The sequence below is a fragment of the Crocodylus porosus genome, unplaced genomic scaffold (genome assembly GCF_001723895.1).
Source record: "Crocodylus porosus isolate Cpor-Errol unplaced genomic scaffold, CroPor_comp1, whole genome shotgun sequence".
In the NCBI taxonomy this organism is placed as follows: Eukaryota; Metazoa; Chordata; order Crocodylia; family Crocodylidae; genus Crocodylus; species Crocodylus porosus.
Window position 1 is genome coordinate 15257602 of NW_017728924.1, and position 23328 is coordinate 15280929.

At 45.9% G+C, this 23328-nt stretch overlaps 1 protein-coding gene across 1 annotated transcript in view; it reads left to right on the plus strand.

Moving 5' to 3' along the window:
* Positions 1-23328, plus strand: part of TRPC5 (transient receptor potential cation channel subfamily C member 5) — a 113656-nt gene that overhangs the window by 18486 nt on the left and 71842 nt on the right. The window contains exon 2 of the mRNA XM_019540388.1: positions 4689-5210. Within this exon, the coding sequence (XP_019395933.1) occupies positions 4689-5210 (522 nt within the window). The remainder of the gene's footprint in view (positions 1-4688; positions 5211-23328) is intronic.

The window sequence follows — 23328 nt, forward strand, 5'->3', positions numbered from 1 at the left end:
CAGTATGAAGAAGCAGGGAGAGGGACACTGAAAAGCTCAGTACCATTAATAGATGCATGTACTCCACACAAACAGTCCTCCCTCCCCCCACCCTCCCTTGGCCTCAGAGTGCTAGCCATGGACCAGGGTCTGGCAATACTCTCCATTCCTTGAGCAGTGAGCCAGGAAAAGCTTCTCAAGGGCTGCTTTCCCCTCCCCCTTCAGGCATACCCCGACTGGGGACTGTGTAGGCCAGGGTAGGGGTTTAAACTCCTCCCTAATCCTGCATCCTTCTGGGCCTGGCCCTGCCCCTCCCCAGTTCAGCACTATGGAAGGAAGGGAGGGTTACTCTAGCACCCTGCCCCCAAACTTCAAGCCTGAGCCACTGCAGGGATGTGCTGGTATTTCCTGATTCAAAAGTGAATGTCTATCCACTTGCAAATCGGTTCAGTCTCTCCAGGCTAGACTAACCTGCAGAGATTGAATTAATTCAGGCTTGGACTTCCTGAATGTCTGTACCTAGCCTTAGTGGTATTAGTGAACAGCACCAGTCAATAATCTTTACTAGCTACCTGACTAGTCATCATTATCAAATGACATCTTTCTGTAGTTTTCACAGGAGAAGTGAATCTTGAAAAGGGACTATGGGGAAGACAGGTTAGTAATTTGCATTATCTTAGACTAAAAAACTAACAAGAAGCATGGTTCTTATGATAGCTCAGCTAAGTCCAGGCAATATCTCCAAAATTTGCTACTTATGGTTCTAAATCCAATCCAGTCACTGAATATACGGAGTCCAGACCCAGATACCTCTGCTAGGTGACTGGCTTTGGATTTGAGTCTGCATTTTGGTTTGCCTTGAATAAGAAATCCCAATGTCCTAAAGGGGCAGCATTGCCGCGTAGTCACTTGCCAACTTGGGCAGAAATAACAATTATTTGGTGTTTATAAAATATCTTTCCTCTAAAGAGCTCAAAAATATGAATTATAAAAAAGGGATACTACCTCTTTGTATTATTGATGGAGAAAACATAATCAAAGAGATTAAATGACTTGTCCAAGGTTAGAACTTGTATTAAATTCCAAGCTCTAATAGTCCTATGCACGGTCTACTGGAAAATACTGCCTTTCCAATGATCAATAAAGCATCATTCCTGCTGAGTACTTGAAAAATCTCAAGTAGACTGAACAATGATTCTATGTGAAGGAAAACTGCAGTTGTTTCCAAACAGGGCAGAAGTTGGGTTTAAATAGTGATGTTCATTGTCTGTAGTATCATAAAGAAAAGTTGATGACATAGCAGCAGCAACCCAACATTCTGCAGATTAATTCAAAATGATGATAAGCATTGGATCATTCGTTATAAATGGGAGTTGTAATTTCAGACGCTGCCATTACCAAGATAAAATGCAGGGAAGATGCATGCCCTTATGTGAGAACTGACAACGGGGTTCTGAAAGGATTCATCTTAACAGCTTGTGTCAGGTGATGAGGTTAATGAAAAAGAATTTGTTATTCAGGTCACTTAATGAAAATAACCTTGGGAGAACTTAGTACAGTCCTCCGGGTAAAATAATGTATTCCTATTATACTTTTGTCATTTTAATGTATCCTAAAATGTAGAAGAAGCTGATTTAAACATGAGCTCAACCTGTCAGCACAGTGCAAATATACACTGGGAATAATTGCTGATGCTCAGCCTGTAGCCAGTGATAATTAATTGTTTTTTGCACCATCAGCAAAGGAGTTCTTTGCATAATGCCAGTTTTAAAACAGGAGAGTCACAAAGATCTCTATTTGAAGAGTTTTGTGCTGGAGAAGCACTGCAGAAAGTCACAAATGTTAAATTCCTACCTAATGCACAGTGTTAAATTCGGTAATGAAACAAAATACAGCAGCCCTTATTTTTCCTATCTTTTGGCTGTTGCTGGTTAGGTTTGTAGGGCAGGTGTAATCAGAGGGGCCCACAGTGCTGGTATCTGGGACACTGTTTCAGGACAACTGGATTCTCTTTTCTGCTCCGCCACAAACCAGCTATGTGAAGTCTAGCAATGTGCTTCCCTGCACTGTGCCTCAGTTTCCTTTCTACCACCTCCCCACGTTGTCTGTTTAAATCAGTGACTCTCTACCAGGGTTCCTTGAGATCCTTTCAAGAGTGCCATGCAGCATTAGCACTGTTAGGTGTGCAAACATGATTCAAAGATAAACCTGGAGATTTCAAATAGGAATTCAGGGTATTAAAAACATTCTGACCCGTGTGTGGTCCTTGAGTTCCTTGCAAGAGAAGAATTGCTGCATTATGCTATGAAAACTAAGAGCTGACATTTTCAGAGTGGTGCCTTGAGTCTAAAAAGGTTGAGAACCTTTTTGTAACAAGTGTTGGTCAAAGATTACCACCTGTTTGGTGTTTGCAGACTACCTAGCACAAGAGAACTGCAGTCTTGATGTGGGTTTGAAGACACTAGTAGGGTGCAAATGAGGTTTGGGACCAGCCACTTAAACATTTTCAGATCCTGATCCACGTTCAGCTTCAGAAAAGCCTCCAGAGTCAGCCCCACTCCCTCAGTTTAATTTAATGAAAACTATCTTTTCCTCTCTCAATGCCTGGCTTTTATTTTTAAAAAACCCAAATAAATCCTTTTGCAGAAGTCTGAAAGTCTTCCCTTTACAGATCTAGGTACAGTAAAGTTCGATCAAAGAAAGAGAAAATTAAACCTGTCACCTGACACTAATAGAGTTGAGAGAAAGAAAAATTGTTATTTATCTGAGGCACAGGTTCCAAGACACATTATAGCAAAAAAAACAGAAGAAGAAGAAGAACTCAGCAGTGCAGTTATGCATGCCTTTCATTTTAGGAGTGAGCTTATGGGAGATATAACCATGTGGAATCTGTAACTTCCATTTAACATTAAGAAAAATAATTCAACTGGTTGAGTAAGCAAAAAGCTCACAAAGAAAGCTTCCTGCCCATCTGTTTATTACTAGGAGTTTAACAAATACCTTAAAAAACCAAACACACACCCTTTCATGAATAGACCCTGTTTGAACTAACTCCCCTTCCCCACAAAATGCCAGCCCAACCACTTCACTCCCACCCTTAATTCTCCCTGCTTCCTCCTGAGCCATTTTAGTACCTTCTCTCCCTGGTGTCAGCCTTTAATTGCTTTCAGTCAGGGGCCCAGCTTTGTTACAGCACATCTCTTTCCACCTGTGTGGCTATGGGCTTTTGAAGAATTAACACCCTAATTGTCTGTATCCAGGATGCTGCATTTACAAGCAAAGGGACTTCTGGTCTGATTGTGCACTCACCAGAGCCGCAGATCATGTGCACCTGCCTTTGTCCCCATTTGGGAAATCATCACATATGGTGACTCATGGCAATCCAAGTTGCACAGTGTGGCTTTCCGCCCTGCTGAGGGACTGGGCTACCCAGAGGCTTATGAGTCTGCCCCAGCCTTGTAACTACAGAAGCCTTTGGCCTAGATCGTTAAATGTATTTAGGCACTAAACTCCCGTTGAAATCAGATTCAGCAGTCCTGGCTTCAACCCCTGTGGCTTGCAACCCACACATACCCTATAAAAGGCTTATAAACTGTTGTTCTTTAAGTGGATTGAGTAATGTTTCCTGTCATTAAAATCATTCTGACAATGGTTTCTGTGAAATGCCTTTGACAATTGGAAGGGGACGTGTGCCTGCTGTTTACCAGAGCTGGCAATCACACCTGGAGTGGTGGAATGTCAGCCGCTAGGGTGAGAGCGGTGGGCACATGAAGTACAGTATGCTCCAGTAATTATTAACCCACAACAAAGAGAGCTGCCTATGCAGCATATGGAAACACACTGAGCAGCGGGGATATAAGAGCATTTCAGTCTAATTCTGCATTCTGCATATAGTAATAAGGCCCAACAGGGTGTGCATTAAGCTCATCTTTACAGAAGTGCACCAGAAGCTGAATAATATACACCCTGTAGCGGCTTATTTGTTGGAGACCATGGCTCATTAATTTTGCATTTGATTTTTTTTAGCCCTTTTAAAAAATCTTTTTTGAGGGCAGTTATATAATATATCCTTCCATGGAAAAGTAGTTTCAAGTCAAAGAGTAGGGAAAAGGCAAAAAGCAGCTTTGCTCAACTGGTGGGGAACAACACTCTGTGTCTGGAGGAACCCCTTTCATTCAGGCCTGGGTGCTGCTGTAGTACCAATCGCAAAAATTAACTGCAATATGTTGGTTGATTGTTAATTGTTAATTTGTTATTTTTCCCCCAGCGCTCTCTTTCTTTTCTGTAAGGTTTCCATGACCTTTTCCTGTGCTGTGCCTTCTCTTAGAAACCCAGCTTTCAGCCACAATCTTGTGAATGAGCACGCATTTTTTTTACTGAGTTCCCATATACGAATTCCCAAGAAATTAACTAATTTCTATGACAAAATGTAAGCTGAAGTGCCAAAACTGACTGCCCTAAGGGCAGCTGAGCACCTTTGGGGCAGAAAATAATTTTGCTTGAATAGCAAGCAAATAAGATTTTAAAATGCAGAACATCATCAATAACCATTGGGTATTAATGCATGGACTGTGTTTGGCACAGATAGATAGAAGCTCAGTGCTCATTTTCTGGTCCCTAGAATCAAAAACATTTACAGGAGTCATAAGAAATAGGACTGGAAGGGACCTCCGTAAGTCTTCTCATTGCTATTTATTTTTTATGCGTAGGTCCCTACCTTGATGATGGACACGCAGTTTTCAGAATTCACCCCGGATATCACCCCAATCATGCTGGCGGCTCATACCAACAACTACGAAATCATCAAACTGCTAGTCCAGAGGCGGGTAACGATTCCGCGCCCTCACCAGATCAGGTGCAACTGTGTGGAGTGTGTCTCCAGCTCTGAGGTGGACAGCCTGAGGCATTCCCGGTCGCGGCTGAACATTTACAAAGCATTAGCCAGCCCTTCGCTGATTGCCTTATCAAGCGAGGACCCTATTTTGACGGCCTTCCGGCTGGGCTGGGAGTTAAAGGAGCTCAGCAAGGTGGAAAATGAGTTCAAGGCAGAATATGAAGAGCTCTCCCAGCAGTGCAAGCGTTTTGCTAAGGATCTTCTGGATCAGGCGCGGAGTTCCAGGGAGCTAGAGATCATTCTTAACCACAGGGATGATCAAAGTGAAGAGCTGGATCCCCAGAAATGTCATGATTTGGCTAAGCTAAAGGTAGCAATAAAGTATCATCAGAAAGAGGTAAGTGGCATCTTATTGTGGGGGCTTTCCAAGGCCACATGGTTTGGGCAAAATGACTTGCTTCCAGGCTTATTTCATGTGTATCTAGGGGACACCAGGACAGGGCATCCAGTGAGCAATTTGGACCAAAAGGGGACTGTGTGCAAATGGGACTGCAAAAGCCGGGCAGTCTCAGTGGCAGTAGAAATGGATGACTGGGGAAAGCATGCTTTACATCATCCTGGTGGTACACAAGACGAGGTCCAGGGCAGGACACTTACTGTCCAGGTGACTCTCACGGTGTCACTGACACATCTGTCTAGGGCAGATTTGAGTCTAATGTGAACTGAAACTGCCCCGCTCCCCCTGCCTGTTCCCAAGATCTCTGCCAGTCCCAGCTGCCATTACTGTGCCACCGTTCCTCAAAGGTCTTTGGATCTGAAGTGCCTGCTCTAGGCTCAATACCCTGCTTTCCTGTCTGTTGTATTCTATCACTCACCCAACTTTATAGTCTGTGCTATGCTGTCCTTTCACAGCATCTGGTGAGGTGAACTTGGGGTTGTGCTATGTGTGTGTGTGTGTGTGTGTGTGTGTGTGTGTGTGTGTGTATTGCCCTAATATATATATATTAGTTAGTCTATAAAGGTGTCTATTTTGTACGGCTGTGCGAAGCTTCAGATGCTGAATTGATTCAGCCTGACTCGGCAGCCAAATCTCTGAATTCAAATTGAGTCAGGAGATCCTTTAATCTCTCTGAATCAAGGCTTCCAGTTTGATTCAGAAAGATTTGATGATTCGGCCATAGACACAGCTTTATATGTTTTTTCTTCATACATCAGGGTACCAGGCAGATCGTGAATGCTGAGATGGTAGGGCAGATGAAGCATCCCATGGGAGCATGGGGGGGTCCCCTGTGCACTCGGAAGCAGACCTGGAAGTGGACCAAAACTACTTCTGGTCCACTTCTGGGTCCACCGTGGAGCGCATGGGGGTGGGGGAAACCCTTGCCCCCCGGCTCAGCAACTGGTGCCTCCTGGGTCTTGGGGTTGAGGGGAGGGCACCCAGGGTCCACTTCTGGGTTGGCCACCGATCGCATGGGGGACTTCCCCTGCGCTCCTGTGGGACACTCCATCCATCGCTGACTCTCCAAATCAGAATCGTATCTTCAGATTTGGCCACCTCGAATCTGGACAGTGATCCAAATCAGCAAATCGAATCACTGTCCCCCAAACTGGGCTGAATCAGAATCCAAATTGAATACTGCCCTCTTCACACACCCCAACTATTTAACCTGCCTCCTCAGATGTACTGAACGTCAGAGAGGATTTTAATAAGCCTGAAGTAGGTGTCATGATGAAGGAGCAGTAAGAACGCTAATTCTGATGTATTCATGTTCTCAACACTTGCCCTTTGCTGTTCAAAGCTGTGTTTCAAATACACTTAAGTTAAGCACTGTAAATCTGTACCAGTGGTGGACAGTCTCATTAGAAATGTCCTCATCACTTGTGTTCAAAGTTATGGCTCCCTTATCTCACTACTGAGAGAAACAAGAGGCAGAAACTCAAAAAGGGAAAGAAAAGCCCCATGACAGAATTTGATCATAGCGTCTTGCTGGAAGCACATTATCATCCCTAACTCCTCACCCAGTTCAAGCACTGCTAACATTTAAAAAGTCTGACATATAAGTACACTAAAAGCTAAAACCCTAAGTAAGCACATAATTAAAGTTACAAGCATGTTAAAAGACAGGGTGAGAGTGGGCACTATCCAGCCTTAACTGCTCCTTTTGCTCCTAAACAGATGCTATTTTTAATTCCTTTCATTCCTTTCATTTGGGAAAGGAATCTGTGTGTCTGTCTACAGAATCAGACAAATATGTCTTCCCACCTGAAAGATCCCACTTGGATTTTTGTCTCTTGCTACATCCAGGTTCTTGATGGGGTCTCAGAAAAAATGTTGAGAAATGTAAACTTTTGTTTATAGCATTAGAAAAAGGCAGAAGTGCTTCTGGTAAAGGCCTTGTGAATCCAGACTCTCCACCACTCCATTCCATAGACAAGGACCATGAATCGAGGCTCAGGAAATCGCTGACAGCGTATGGTTTCCTTCTCTGGCTTTGGCTTTCCTTTCTCTTCTCAAACCAAGGATTCAGTAACCTATGTTTTGATTGCCACTGGCCAGTGACATCCCTGGCTTATCAAAAGGAACAGTCTGGTTTGCCCGGTCTTAATTTCCTTTAGCATTCACAATGCATTTTCCACCAGGGAGGGTAAGGAGGCTGGTGCTGGTTAGTGTAACTCCTCCCCACCTTGAAAGCCCGAAGTCTATGACACCACTGTCTTTTACACTGTCTTCCCTGCACCGAGGGCCCTATATTATGCCATTACCCTGAATGAAGAGATTTAGACATGACACTGTAGCCCATAATGACTGCTGCCCATCACAAGAGGGAAGATCTGCTGCAATCTGCTGTCTCTGCAAAGCAGCCACCCCCCATGCAAGGAACACAGGGATTTATGTCCACATTTTGAAAAGCAAGAAGATGGAAATCATTATGGCCTTGTCAATAGTCGGGGCATTTCTATAGAAGTTCTAAGTTGTGGCAGCATTAAAAGCAATTAAAAGGCTGTACTTTAAAAGGCTATACTTACAGTGGGGATCATAAAAGAGTAGTTGTAGGCTGTGATACACATAGAATAGAAATAAATTCAATGGCTCTTCCATGACAGTTGTTCTGTATTGTCAGCAGTCCTGCTGGGATTTTAGGAAATGGTCATCTTAAAGCCCTGGGGGCACCTATACATGTGCCTGACGCCTGCTCCGATGCATTATAATTAGAGTAATCCAGCAGCCTCAGCGTCACATGTATTCAGTATCCCTGCATTTCCAAAAGACAGCTGAGGGGCGGGGGGTATTATTTATGTAAATAGACTGTAACATCTCTCACTGTATTACAGCATCTTGGTAACATTCGTGTTTCACAGGGAGTTTTAGACCCCTAGTATATAAGAAGGAGAGCATGTAGTCACAGAAATCCTAGGAACTTCTAAAATATATATCAGAAGAGAATAAAAGAAACATCAATCAGTGCTGCCATACAAGGTGATGAACTGCCTCAAAAATAAAGCTGAAATTAAATGGTAGAGATTTTATACCTATTAGGGTATAGAGTTCAGGTGTGAGACACTAACTAGCTAATGGTCTTAAAATCCTGCATGGTATTTTCAACCGGTTGATCTTGTGAGACTCCCCCATTTTGGGATGTCTTGGATATGGAACAAACCTGGTCTGATCTTTTTAATACAAACAAACTAATATTTTGCATCTGGGTGGCAATACAGGATCTAAATCCAAACCTCTAGAAAGAAATATGTGAGTAGGGCTGCCTGGGGTGGCGGGGAGCGGAGGACGACGCAGTGCCCCGGGCAGAGGGGCTGCAACGACTCAGCGGTGCCGCCAGCTTTGCGTCTGGCCGCTTGGCACCCCTCCCTCCACCACTGAGTCCACCACCGGCTTCCTTGTATCCAGGGTGTGCAGGGGTGGGGCCCTGCACAGGCTGATTTGCCCCGGGCCTCGCGCCGTGCTGCCAGTTTGAAGCACGGGATGCTGACTACACAAGACACTGTGGGTGTTTTAATTAAAGTGGCTTGCTCTAATTATGAGCCCCCCTCCATCCCAGAGCACATGTGAAGATGTCGTGAGTGCCCTCCTCTCCCCTCCCCTGTTCTCTCCAGATTTAGTGAGAGTGGAGCTTGTTTGTCACCTCCTGCAGTAGGGCCTTGTATTTTTACCTGCAGATACTTGGTAGCATCTATACACATCACACACATACATAAAGAGCAAATTTTGAGCCTGTACTTATTTTTAGCCTTGTATCACTGCAGGTATCAGGCATCTCAGGCAATCTATGATCGTGTCCTGTAGCAACACTTAAGCAGAAATCTGTGAAGTGACAGCTCCTTGCCTTTTGCTAGCAAAGGAACAATGCGGGTCTGAACAAAGTCAGCTCTGTTATTTGAAATGCATCAAAACTTTTTATTTTTAATGTGCTTAATCTTTGGAGGTATATCTGTTACTTGGTTGCAATTTTTCCGTCTCTTTCTTTGGTCAGACCTAACTGATTGCCTCCATAGGTTTCAGTGGCATGTTCGCATCTGTTCCAGTGTGTATGGGACATCAAGTACTGTATGGGACAAGCACTGTAGTGTCATTCTGGGGCCAGACCAGGCCAGAATGGATGTGTTATAAAGGGGGAAAAAAACAACAATCCCAGACCCCCCCTTATTTCCTGGCTGTTTGCAAATAATGGATGAATACAAACAGCCCACCCACGGCATGTTTCTAATTGTTGCAGTGATTTTCTTAGAATAATTGCAATAAAACAAATCACCAAGCAAGATATAAACATCCTTGCCAACATCTGAAAACTGTAAATAGGGACATTTGGTGAGGGAGACTTGGGAAATGCTTCTCATTTTGATTGAAAAATAATGGACTAAGTGAGCTTTCCAGAGGGGAAGAAGGGAAAAGCAAAAGACAGTTTGGTTTTAAAAGAAGGTTTCTCCAATTGAGCAGAGCAGTTGGGCATTCAACGATCAGTGAGGAAAGAGGACTCCTTGTATGAGATACCTGTCCACAGCTGGCTTATATTTTTAAATATTTCTCAGTGTCCCATAGCTTAATCCCAAAAACCACAGTAGGCTCTAGACACATGCTGCCCCAGGTGTAAGTACCCTGTTTCATTATTCACAATTGATAGTGAAGCCCTAGTTAAGGCTCATGTCCATGGAAGTGCCTCCATTCCCAGTTCATGAAAGGGCTTCCATTCAGAGCTGTGCCAAGCACCCATACAATGCAGACGATAGCCCTGAATCAAGGGACTTTTCTTTTTGCTGGTAGTGAACATTCACTCAAGGTAAATGATGCAGCAATCAAAGTTGTAGGAAAGAGAATTTGCTGAGCTTGCAAGCTGCGTTGGCCCGGCACTAACCTGGCTTTGGCCTATTTTGCTGAGTCCCCTGGGTCAAAGCCCAAGAAATCTTTCAATAACTGACCCACTTAGTCCAGCTCCATTCATCCTTCTGCAGTTAAGAGGGTGCAGGCCTTCACACTGACTGTACAACCTGCTGATAATCAGCTGGTGTTCAATGGGTCTTCAGGGGCACCAGGATACTGAGCTGACTAAAACTGTCTTCTCTTTATTTGCCAGGCTGTCAATGGCCTCCTTATTGTTGCTTGTGATCTTAGGTGAGGCAGTCAGCTGAAAATGTGGCCCTAAATGTCCTGTGGCTTGGCTATACTTAATTGCTTTGATGAGGGCTCACAGCCTGGAATATGGACTGTTCAAGTCCAAATAGTCATAAGGAAACACCAGATGGGCATATGTGAAATTCCTCTGCTATTTTCCATTTTCACATGGGCTTCTACAGAGGTGATTTCATCAGGCTCGGTTGCATTAAATGCTGTGTAAACCTCATAAAGGCCACGTCTACATGAGGCACCTAACTTCGCTTTAGCATAGTTTACTGTAAAGTAAGCATGTGCATCTACACGTGCACTCGCTTACTTCACAGTAAACTTCCCCAATACTGAGTAAATTTGCTACCTGAAAATGCAAAAAGCAAATTTACTTGGCATTAGTAACAGTGCCATAGTGCTCATGTAGACGCCTGACTGGGAGCAAAATCTGCTGCCAGTCAGCCATTCACCAGGAGACAGCTCCCTGCCCTCGGGAACTGCCTGCTCCCGGGACAGGCTCCACCACAGGAGCCCAGGTGGGGACTACGTCCTCCTGCATCAGCAGCACAGAGCTCCAAGCCCCCTGCTCCGAGATTGCAATTGGAGCTGGGGCTGGGAAATCCTTATCTCCCATCTCCCACTTCACCATTGCAACCCTTGCAGCGGGCTGGGAGACCCTTATCTCCCAGCAGCAGCTCCATGACCGCAGGGACACTGCTGGGAGATAAGGGTCTCACAGACTAAGCCCTGCGACCAGGGGAGCCTGTTCCCTGCCCAGCTCCCAGAGGCTGGGGAGCTTGTTCCCCACCCAACTCCTTGAGCACAGAGCTCATGCTTAACTGTAGGAGGATGAATGAAAGTGGACATAGCGGGTCAGTTACGGAAAGATCTCTTAGGCTGTGACCCAGGGGACTCAGCAAAACATGCCAAAGCCAGGTTGGTGCCGGGCCAACGCAGCTTGCAAGCTCAGCAAAGTTCTCTTTCCTACAACTTGATTGCTGTATCATTTACCTTGCATGAAACACTCACTACCAGAAGAGAGAAAAGTCCCTTGATTCAGGGCTATCGACTGCATTGAATGGGTGCTGGACAAGACCCTGAATGCAATTGCTTTCATGCACTGTGCATGGAGGCACATCCATGGACCACAAGCATGGAGCTGGGGGTGGGGGAACAACCCCCTCAATCCCCTCCCTGCATGCCCAGGTGGGGACAGTGTCCCTCTGCCCCAGCAGCAGGGAGCTTCCAGGCCCTGCTCCCCAGTCGTGATTGCAGAGCGGAGGCTGGGAGCTTGTTCTCAGCCCCCACTCCATGATTGCAGTTGCATTCACAGAGCAGGGGCTGGGAGCTCCCTGCATGGGGGCAGTTCCCCACCTAGCCTGGAGCTGGCTGGGACCTGCCCCTGACCCGGACAGTTCCCAGCCAGCCCGAAGCTGTGCTGGGAAGCAGTGCAGCCTGGAGATGGCTTGGGACTCTGTCCTGTTTTGGGCAGTCCCTAGCCAGCTTCAGACAGCACATGCAGACTTCCCCCTACAGTCCAGGGTGGCCAGGAACTGTCCCGGTCGGGGCAGATCCGAGCCCTGTGCCCTCACCAGGTGATTGAAGCACAGGGCTTGGAAAGAGGTATAGGGGTGGGGTAGGCCACAGCCCCCTGCCCTGATCCACCAGTGGAGCAGCTAGCAACTAGCTCCTGCCCCTCCCTTGCAGTTCTTTCCAAGCCCCATGCCCCTGATCAGGAAGCCAGGACCGGGAGCTCACAGCTGCCAGGACGGGGACATTTCCTACCCCCCACCACCAGCAGCAGACAGCCCCCCAGATGCTCCCTGCCAGCCTCTGGGCTAGCACCGGGGGGGGCCTGGAGCTCTGCTGGCAGCAGGGGCCCATTGCAGGACTGCAGGGACCTGGGGGTAAATCTGCTCCTTGCTCCCTGTATGTGTAGACACCTGCCCATACTCTGTAGTAGTTTACTGCACAGTAAATCTAGGCTGGAATAAATGCATGAGTAGATGCACCCACAGAATGATAACCTCTGCCCCAAGGAGTGTTCAGTCACTGTAGAGACCCATGAGTACTTTACAAATGAGGAGCCTCACAACATCCAGATAAGTCAAATCATTAAGCCAGATCAAGTATCATTGTTGCTGTTATTACTGAGGTCACACCAGAAATCTGTAGCAGCGCTAGGAATTTCTGGACTCCCAAACTTGGGACTCAGCAGTTCCTCATATTCCCTAGTTATTCTTGTCTAAGTCTGTGAGTTGTTACCTTTGTCAACACTCTGTTTCCACCATAAGCAGCGCATACTCCCAAGTCAATTTTAGGCTAATTACTAGTGAAAATATTTTACAGCTTTTTCTTTTAATTGAATAGAATGAACATGAAAGATTTCCAAGGAATATGGGTTGAGACCATGCTACCTTAATTATGGAGATAAATTCAACCTGAAGACTCTTTCTAATGAGTCTGCAGAGTAACCTTTCTCTCCAGATAAAGGTGCTGAAGTTGCTCATACCATATGGTTTTAAGCAGAAGACTGATCTTTGAGCTATGCATGATTTATAACAGGGTAAGGGAGATCAGAATCAAGCCAGTAATTCACCAGTGCATTCATCCCTATAGTTCAAGTTCAGAGTACAGTTTAATGGAGCCATAATTCTGCGTGTGCACCTGAAAAAAATATTTCTGGAAAAACCAGCCCATTACTGGGAGCTATTTAGGCACCTAAAGATGTAGATAGACAGCTGGTGAGAGATTTTTAGAGATATAGGCGTATTAGGTGCCTAAATCCTATTGAAATCAATAGGGATTTAGCTCCTATATTGCTTAGGCATTTTGAAATTCCACTAGGCACATTATTGCATCTGTATACACCACTAAAAATCCAACCCTATGTCTCAAGTTTTAGCAGACAGTAAACAAGTTTCTCCCATCTTTGAGCTGAACAAGCCTTCATGTGGTCTGCATACCACCTAATTCAAGACTTGACTTGAGAACCTTGTGGTCCACCAGTTTGAACCCAGAGAGCTGGAAGAAAATTGAACTTGAACTAGCAGCACCAAAGCAGTATCTTCTTATCTGGGAGTTGCTCTAATATATATATCGTTAGCCTAATCATTCCTGTGTAGTAGCCAGTGATTGTGTGTCACACAAACTACCACAGGGCTGGTCGGGACTGGAACTCTTGTGCTCTGCAATATTCTCTCTTACTATTTTATTTTGTCTGTAACCCAGATTAAATTTTGTCTTCACAACGCCAGAAAATGTTGCCATGTTGTGTCAGGAAAGGCTTGTCATCACTGCACTTGCCCGACATTACAGTTGTAAATGTTTTATAAGCTAACAAACAGATCTGTAGGTCATGAATAAGAAGAGTATGTCCTTTGGGGAACAAAAAAAAGGCGGGGGGGAGAAATCAAATATATTTCTGTTTATGTTTATTTTTATAAGCTCATGTGCATCCTGGAAGATAAATTACTTTTACACAGGAGGAAAAGAGTCAGTTCAGCAAAAGAGATTAAAATGTGTCCTAAGGTAGTTTTTTTTAGGCATATTTCTTGTTTATAAATGTTCAGATCCATGCCATATAATACTCAGCCTCACTCTCTGGCTTCTAGGCACTGGAAACAGTCCTTTGTGTGACAAGGATGCATGCTACATATTTCATGTTCCCAAGAGTACCTGGTCATTCATTTAAAAGACAGAAGGCATCTAATTGTATGTGATGTATTTATGCATAATGAGCAAAAAAATTCAGGCAGTTTTGGCACCATGTGAAATATGTTGGCTAGATCCAGCACTGCTGTAGCAATATTCTCCGTATCCATTTTCCAAAGAATATAGTTCTTATAAGAATATACATGTTAAGAGGAAAGCAAGCTTTTCTCATAAGTACTCTGTGTTAGATGAGATTTGCCTTCATGTTAATAGCTGTTGCATCCATTCATTTATTTGTTTGGATTTCTAAGAAGAGATGGGAGAAAAGTCACTTCTCTTAAACTCTTGGTTATTTAAGGCACAATCGAGTGTCCAGCTGCCATTTGCATTATTCTAGCAGTGAAAAGGAATCTTAGAGGAAGCATGAATGGAACTGATGTCTGCCCTAAGTCTCATCTCCACAGCCAAAATAGTTTAAAATGGTTTGAGTATAAAGCAGATTTGGTTCTACAAGACCATGTAGCACCTTGTGGGGTCATTTACATCCATGCAAAGTGACCAGAACAAGCTGCTATCTCAGAATGGCACTGTTATGTAGCCATATTGCCTAGTTCATCAGTGCCTTCACCCCATGTGGTCATTCACCCATGCAGGGAATAAAGGCAAATGGGGGTAAAACGGTACCTTTCTGACATTTTTGAGCACTTTGGATTCACTTTAGGCTGCTAAATGACTACGCGAGGTCAAAACAGCAGAGAAGCAGGCCCATCTCATAGGCACATACACTCTCCCACAAGGCATAGGAAGATGCACTGAAAAACAGTCCATTTTAATTCCCAGCAAGCCATTTTTAAAGTAATGAGAGAACATGGCCTTTTATCTATGTCTGGATGGCTTAGTACTTTCATTGAGATAGATCAAAAGCATGCACGAAATTCCCTTGTGGAAGATTTAACCTCAGTTTCTAACTCACTTGAACTCCTTAAATCATTGACCAGAGATGTAGAGGTATCAAGTGGGGATGGCTTGGTTTTCCAAAACATTTTTCTTTTTACTACTTTTTCTTCCAGACATTGCCTCAGAAAGTTGTTTCTGGAGATAAACAATTCAGAGTTTTGGGAGTGGGAAGAAGTAACTGAAATATGTATACAGACAAGTACGTCACAAGATCCGTTCCCTGAGCGTACGGACAATCACTCCAACCAGGCTGCCTCCCACTCAGCCGCGTCTTGAGTCTGTCAAGTGTGCTGCTTTGGTGAGATGTGCAGCATCCCCGGGAGACTCTGAGTAAACCGGGAGAATTTCTAAGGGCACTTCGGTTTCCTTCTAAAAAGAGCTTTTAAAAATGTCACAGACACATGAAGGATGGGGCGCGGAGGACGTGAAAATAAAAAAAAGATCTACTGTACACTGTTCATATTTATTTCTAAAGCCATTCAGTTTTCTTGAAGGAGAGCCAAGGACCTTTTATAGCCAGGTGCTAAGTTATTTTCCAGTGATTTGGTCTGATTAAACACAGCGATGCCTAGAGGTCCAATAATAAAAGCCTGAATATTTTTATTGTGCTTTTTAAAGACAAGATAAGTAAGACCAGTGGGTTTTTGGTTTGGTTTGGTTTGGTTTGGTTTGGTTTGGTTTTTTTTTACCAGAGACTGCACAGCTCAGAGTATTGATATAGAGGCTTCTCTTTCTAGACTTGGAGGCTGAATCCAGATCCTATAATAATAAAATCTATTTAGCATAGGATGATGCTTTATGGGTGAGAATTTCCAAAGTACTTAGCTCAACTTGTTCCCCTTGGCCAAACATCACCCTTCATTTCACAGTAGTGCCCAGGGTGACCACAGGTACCATCTAGTGGCTGTTCAGTGCCCAATGCTAAACGGGGCTATTGTTCTCTGATTCATTCCTAGCAGGCAGATGATGCCATTATAGGATCCTTCAACACAATTGGAACAAACTGAGTCCCTTGACAGCAGGTCTTGACAGCCGGACCAGGATTTGGGGGGCAATGAAACTGCCCTGTACTTGCATCCTAGGGCTAGGGACAGAAATTACACATAAACTGGTAAAAGTAATTGGAAACTAGTTCAAATCTGTAACGCAACAGAAGTTTAATGCACACAAACCACTTTGAAAATGGCCGAAACCAGTTGAAGATAAACCTGGATGGATGTAGTGTCAGATATAACAGATTTAGGTTAAATCTGTTTATTGAACTTCTGGCCCAGATCCCTTCCACACTCAAGTTAACTCACAGGCTAGGTACAGATATTCAAAAAGCCCAAGTGTGAATGGCTTCAATCTTTGCAGGTTAGTCTAATCTGCATAAATTGAACTGATTTGTAAGTGAATAGACATTTGCTTTTGATTCTGGAAATGCAGGCACATGCCTACAGTGGCTCAGGCCAGAAGCCAGCGGGTGCTAGAGCAAGCCCTCAGCTGCAGGAAAACTGAGCTGGAGGGTGGGGGGGCACAGCCAGGCACAGGCAGGCCTGACTATGATTGGGGACAGGCTTAAATCCCCACCCTGGCCTGCAGGGACCCCAGCTGGGGTGTGCCTGGAGGGGGAGGGAGAAAGCAGCCCCTGCCAGGGGTGCCCAGCCCCCTCACCCACCCTTGTTGCTTCAGCAGCACCAGCTGGGGCAGGGCCAGACCCAGTAGACTGAGAGGAAGTTGGGGTTTAATCCCTCCATTGCAGGGGGGAGGGGGAGTGGCACAGGCAGTGATAGGCTCCACTTGTGCACCTGGGGCTGCAGCGGCCAGACACCAGTAGCTTGAGGGGAAGGGGCGCGTTAATCCCCCCATTGCAGGGAGCAATGGCACAAGCACTGACACCACGCTGGCTCTGTCCCACACTGAGGATCCCCTCAGGCAGGGCCCGTGCCGCAGCACCTGGGCCAAGGTCTTCAGAGGAGAGGCAAGCAGGCCATGGGGAGGGGGTGGGAAGCGGGGATGTGACCTCACTGCAGGTGTGGAGGGAGTGGAGAGGGGCTAGGGCTAATGACAGAGCCCAAGTCACCGCTGCCTCCCACTGCAGCAGCATGGCCTGGACTGGTTTGGCCCTCAGGGGCAGAGGCCAGCGCCTGCCACGTCCTACCTCCAGCCCCATATGGGGGTCACAGTTTGCAAGTGGTGGCGGAGCAAACCTTCGCAGCAGGTGGTGATGACGCGCCTGGCACCCGCCACCTGCTTACAGCAGTGCCGGCTTCTCAGGGCGGGCTGCTGCAGGCCAGGGGCATGAGCAGCAGTGCGGGGAGGCAATAGCCGGCTGCAGCCCGGTCCAGTCTGGCCTGGCCCTGCAGCCCAGAGGCGTGGGCAGCCACTGACCACAGCAGCCCACTCTGACTGCCCAGCAATGAGCAGCAGGCAGAACAGGTGGAAGGCATCCAGGAGCTGGAGCCAGAGCTCCACCAGCTGGGCAGAAGCCAGTGGGCTGAAGCTTCCTCCAGCTCCCAGATGCCTTCCACTTGCTCTGCCAACCTGCAGGGGCTGCTCGTCACATGAGTGGGCAGAACAGATGGAAGGAAGAGCTCCATGTACTGGGCAGAAAGTGCTGTGCTGAAGCTTCTCGCCCGCTTACCTAGAGCAGCACAGTGGAGGCAGTGGCAGCAGGGAGGCAGAACAGCCCCACTGGCCCCAGCCAGCGTGCAGCTGGTAGTGCGACTGCAGCCTGCTAAGTGCTGCACAGGACAGGGGATACAGCGGTGGCTGGAGGCACACAAGCCCCTGCAGCAGGTGGCTGCCTGGCTCTGGGTCCACTGGCACCTACAAACCACTCTGTGCAGCCCGTTGCTTGGCCAGCCGCCTCCCATGCCACTAGGCTGGGCTGTCATGGAGCCACAGCCAGTTGAGAAAGGCCCTGCAGCCACAGCCTGAACCAGGCCAACCCCACTGGGCCCTTCCAAGCCAGCTGCAGCTCCATGAAAGCCTGTGCATGGGGAGCCCAAGGGCCCTGCCCCCCACAGCCCAGCCCAGCCCAGGCTGGCCCCTCCATGCCCGCCTTCAGCAATGCCCGTGGACAGGCCTGGCTCAGCGCACCCAGCCCCAGCCACGGGCAAGGCAGGTGGATGGTGGGGCCATGTTGGCTAGCTCTGGCAACACCTGTGCCACTGCCACTGTAGCGGCAGGTGGGTGGGTGGGGGGTTCCCCGACAGGGTTTGCTCCACCCCAGGCAGAGCCCAGTTGTGGTCCCTAGGGGTAGAGGGGAGGGAGTGGGGAATAAACCCCCTCCCTGCCCCCTTTGCCTCAAGGAGCTGGGCTGGGACTGGCGTCTAGCCATACCCTACCCCTGCTCCAGCTACAGAAGAGAGGGATGAGGCCAGCCCTGATTTCTGGAGCACACAGCACAGCCTAGCCCATGGCTGAAAAGCATTCTGGGATGCTGGGGGACACTGGTTTAACTTAAAGCAGTAAGGGCTCTGGGACAGAAGTTCCATAAACCGGTTCGACCCAAATCTGTTAAGTCTGATACTACATTCTTAAACCAGTTTCGGCCATTTTGAAACTGGTTTATGTGCTGCAAACTTATGCTCTGTTACAGGTTTAAATATGTTTCTGATCACTTCAGCTGGTTTGTATGTAACTTCTAGCCCCATGATTGCAGGATGTTTTGCATTTCCCTGCTACCTTTTGCCCAAACTGTCTAACCCAGCTGAGCAGGGAGATATGCTCTAGCGCCACCCCCGCAGCCTCTAGCCTGGGCCACTGCAGGCAGGTAGCTGCATTTTCAGAATCAAAAGTGAATGCTCACTTGCTTGTCAGTTCAATCTATGCAGCTTAGATTAACCTGTAAAAACTGAATTGATTCAGCCTCAGGCTTTTTGATTGCCTGTGTTTATCCAAGAAGTGCTGAGAAGTGTTGGTGGGATGGCCTGAAGGGATCAAGCTCTGCTGGCAGTTCACATTGAACCTTTTCTGGGGAAAGTTAAGGGGCTTAATTCTCTTCCCTCTCCCCACAGATAAGTTGAATAGGGTTTGCAGTAGTATTCAACAAGGAAATTTCTGGGGCTTTTACATTACAGGATGGGCTGTAGTATAACCCGGTCTCTCTATGAACATTATGGGTAAGATATTTAAATAATCAAGTGCAAAGCTGTTCTTCTAATTCATGTTTCTGTAAACCCCATCATGGTACATGCACACAGTTGATTCTGATGATGTCTGTTTGTAATTAACTGTTTTGCTTATACCATCCTGAAAACTGAGTGTTTAAATCAGGCAGACTGTTGCACATACACATTTTATTAAAAGATTAGGTCCTGTGGCACCCAAGTATAAGAATACAGGGAGGAAGGAGAAGGATAAACAGGCAGAGGCTATGATGGTTCACAGAGCCAACTTGCATGTTTGTTCAAGGAAAAACACAGCATTGCTATGATTCATTATTTATGTAACACCAATAGTGAGTAGGGCTGCCCAGTTGTCCCAGCGTTGCAGGAATGCAACAGAACAACTCAGTGGGAGACCATCATTCCCCTGCAGCCATCATTTCTGACTATTGTTGCACAGGAAAAATAAGGAGAAAGGATGCAAGACTGATATGATGGTGAAGGACTTGTACTACTGCTAATAGGTACTAGAAATAAAATGAAGAATGGCTCTTTAATTAATGTTTTCTTGCCCTTTGTCTCTGGTGTAAATGATCTCATGGGCAAAGAGAGGAAAACAAAGGAATGAAAAGGAATTGTCATCCATTAAAGAGTATACAGGAATGATATAGTGGGTTTGTCATTTCTCTTAACACCATAGACTCCATCAATCTCTCTGTTGGTGATAGGAGACGCTTTGGACACAAACTAGAGTATGGGACATGATTGATTTTCTTTCTAAAGACAACAGAGGGAATTATGGAATAGAGAAGCGCAGTGATACCTTAAAAACAAATCCATCAGTCTTATCTTGTCTGAAGGTCTGGATCCCCACTCTCAGTCTTTCCAGTTAAGCTGCTGTTATCATTTTGAAGGCTATATCATACTAATACACACTCCAGTTTGAGAGATGCCCAAAGAAATTAACATCAACGGTAAAACTCTTTGTGTAGAGTCTCCTCTTGATAACAGAAGTGGTGCTTTTGTAATCCGATTAGGGTAGGTTTCAACTTTTCTGCAGGGTGTCAGTAGAGTGCCTTATGAAGTCCATAAAACCCTGGGACTGAAGACTCCACTCCTGTCATTGCCTGTGTAGCTTCATCATCATCAAGATAAGCTCTGTGGCAACATGGTGATTGAAAACATGATAATTCATAGTGCCTCATGCCTGGAAGAGGGTCAGTAAGCAGAATAAATTGACTCATGATCATCCTCCCAGTTTGGGATGTTGTTCTAAATGGCATTTGTAATTGGTGATTATAGGTGCTGTGTTCATATTTTTCTGTAAACTACTTGTCTAATGGCTGCTCAAATAAATGCTAAAAGTATCACTGAACAAGATGGGTGTTCTTACTTCCTCTCCTCATCCTGTACTTGTGCCCAGGCTCTATCTCAGACAAATAAAGTTCCTGTGAAGTATTTACTAGAGATTTGTCCCCAGGGCCTCACTTCAGCAGCCTTCCCTGATCAGCAAAACACTTAAGCATGGGCTTCAGTCCCACCGACATCGTTAGGACTTAAGCATGTGCCTGAAACTGAGCGCACACTCGAATGCTTTGCTAAATAGGAATGAATTTAAGCTTGTGCTTAGCAGTGCTTGGTTAAATGCACAGAGAATCTACAAGCTTCCAACTTTTTTCCTAAAATATGCAGATACAAAACACTTCTCCTGCTTGGAGGAACTAGTCCAACTTCATTTAAACCCATGGAAGCTGACTGTCTTTAATGGGAGCTGGGTCAGTCCCCCAGGTTCCCTCAGAGGCTTGTCTTCTGCCAACATGATGCCATTGGTGGCATTTTGGTAGTTGCTATGTTCCAGCTGGTTTATGTTTAGTCCCAGAAAGCACTGGGGGTGCCTCATGTGCAAGCAACCCTGAGCAAAGATGCACGTGTCAGTTCCAAATAAAATACTGAGAGAGAGGAGTAAAGAAACAACATCAGATGAGGCCATCTGCTTGCTCACAAAAAGCCTGCAGCTTGCATTATTAGCCAACAGAAGGAAGTTGGGAAGTGAGTTGGGAAGGCCTTGGCTTTCTTGAACAGTACCATAGGTCCTGTCAGTTGACTTCATGGCAGTAATGACTGTTGTTTTTTCTGGCTTTGGATCGGTATTTTGTTGTTAGCACTACCATCAATATGAGAAGTAGTATTGCACCTGATGGGGTGCTCAATTGCTGTTTATTGGATGAAAATTAGATAATCTCTTAGGAATACCTAAGATACCTAGATGCTGAGCTGGAGCCATTTTTTTCCAGTTTCACACATACATGCATATGTGTGTGTATGCACACACACACATACTTTTCTCCTTTCACTTTTGTCTCTTTTCTATTGCAGAAAGCATTTCACAACAGGAAGCACTAACCTAAAGTGTTTCCATTTCTCAGCTGACATTCGAACAACAGAATACTAGGGCCGTGTGAAACTTTGGTTACTGATTTGAGTTGGCAGAGATTCAGCTCAGTCTGGCAGCCAAATCTAAATCGAATCAGGAGACCCTCTCTGAATCGAGATTCGGAGAGATTCAAAGATTCAGACATTGACACAGCTTTAAATGTTTTTTTCTACATACCTCAAGGTACCATGTGGTTCATGAACGCTGAGATGCTGGGGTGGATAGCGGGTCCCATGGTAGTGTGGGGGCGGTCCCCAGTGCACTCCTCAGTGGACTCAGAAGTGGACCAGAAGCACTTCTGGGTCTGCTGTGGAGCGCACGGGGGATCCTCCCCCCCCCCCAGCTTGGTGACTGGTGCCTCCTGGTTCTGGGGTGCCCCCACCTAGCCGATTGCTAAGCCAGGAGGGTGCAGAGGGTCCCCCATGTGCTCAGCGGTGCATCTGGAAATGGACTGGAAATACTTCTGGTCCACTTCCAGGTCCACCAATGAGCACGCAGGGGGGGCCCCCATGCTCCTGTGGGACGTTCCTTCTGTCTCACCATCACTGCATTCACAAGCCATGCCTCCTACCTCGAAGTATGTAGAAAAAACATCTAAAGCTGTGTCTATGGCCAAATCACTGATTCTCTGAATCGGCATCAAATCTTCAGATTCGGATTCAACCAAATCAAATTGGGACAGTGATTGGAATCAACTCTTTGAATCACTGTCCCCCAAATTGAGCCTAATCCGAATCAAATACAGCCCGCTTCGCACACTCCTACAGAATACCAATAATTCTGCAGTTGTTAATGAGGCAAAGTGAAAAAAGAAATGTGCCACAAAATATGAGGACTTGTTTTTTATTAGTCTGCCTGATGGCACCACTGGATGTTTGAAGAGACTGATATTGCAATTCTACAACAAGCACCAACCTGACAGGGCTTAATGATTTTGTGTAGCAAATAGCAGTTATGGCCATGTGGTATTTCCATCTTTTATCACTGGCTGCTTTAGGACCAGAGTTTTATGAGTCTTGCCATTTCCCACTTGGATTTTCTCTGAGACTAATTGTTGCAGGTTGTTGGTTGTAGCTGGGTTGGTCTAAGGACATAGGTGGGCAAGGTTCTGTGGCTAGATGTGATATCTTTTATTAGACCAACTAAATAGTTGGAAAAAATTCTTTGAAAGCTTTTGGGTACAAACACCCTTCTTCAGGCAATGGGAGACTCTGCTGATGTTACAAGTTCTCCAAGGTAGAAAAGAAGCTGAGGTAAACAAGAAGTCTGTGAAGATAAAAAATGAGCAGAAATTTGGAAAACAAAGGGTAGAGCTGGAGGGGAGGGGGACAAGGATACTCTTCCAGACACTCACCCAAAAAGGACACTCCTCCAGATAGATCGCACTTTTGAAAGAGCCACCCAGATGCCATGTGAAGAATTGCTGCAGTAGAAAAAGAAAATCCCCATGAATTGCACATCATTAGTTATGACATACCACCCTTCCCTGGAACCTATATGGAAAATCCTTAAACAATTGCAACCCATACTAGAAGAAGACCCAAATCTTAAAGAGATCTTCCCAGAACCACCCATCCTAGCCTTTAAACAAGCACCAAACCTCACTAAACTCATCTCCAGAAGCAAACTTTCTATGACCCAAACCACACCAAATGGATCCAGACCATGTCAGGACAAGAAATGTAAAACCTGCCAACACATCTCCAACACTCCCACAGTAACTACAGCCCACAACAGAACCATTGCCATTCCTGGATCATAC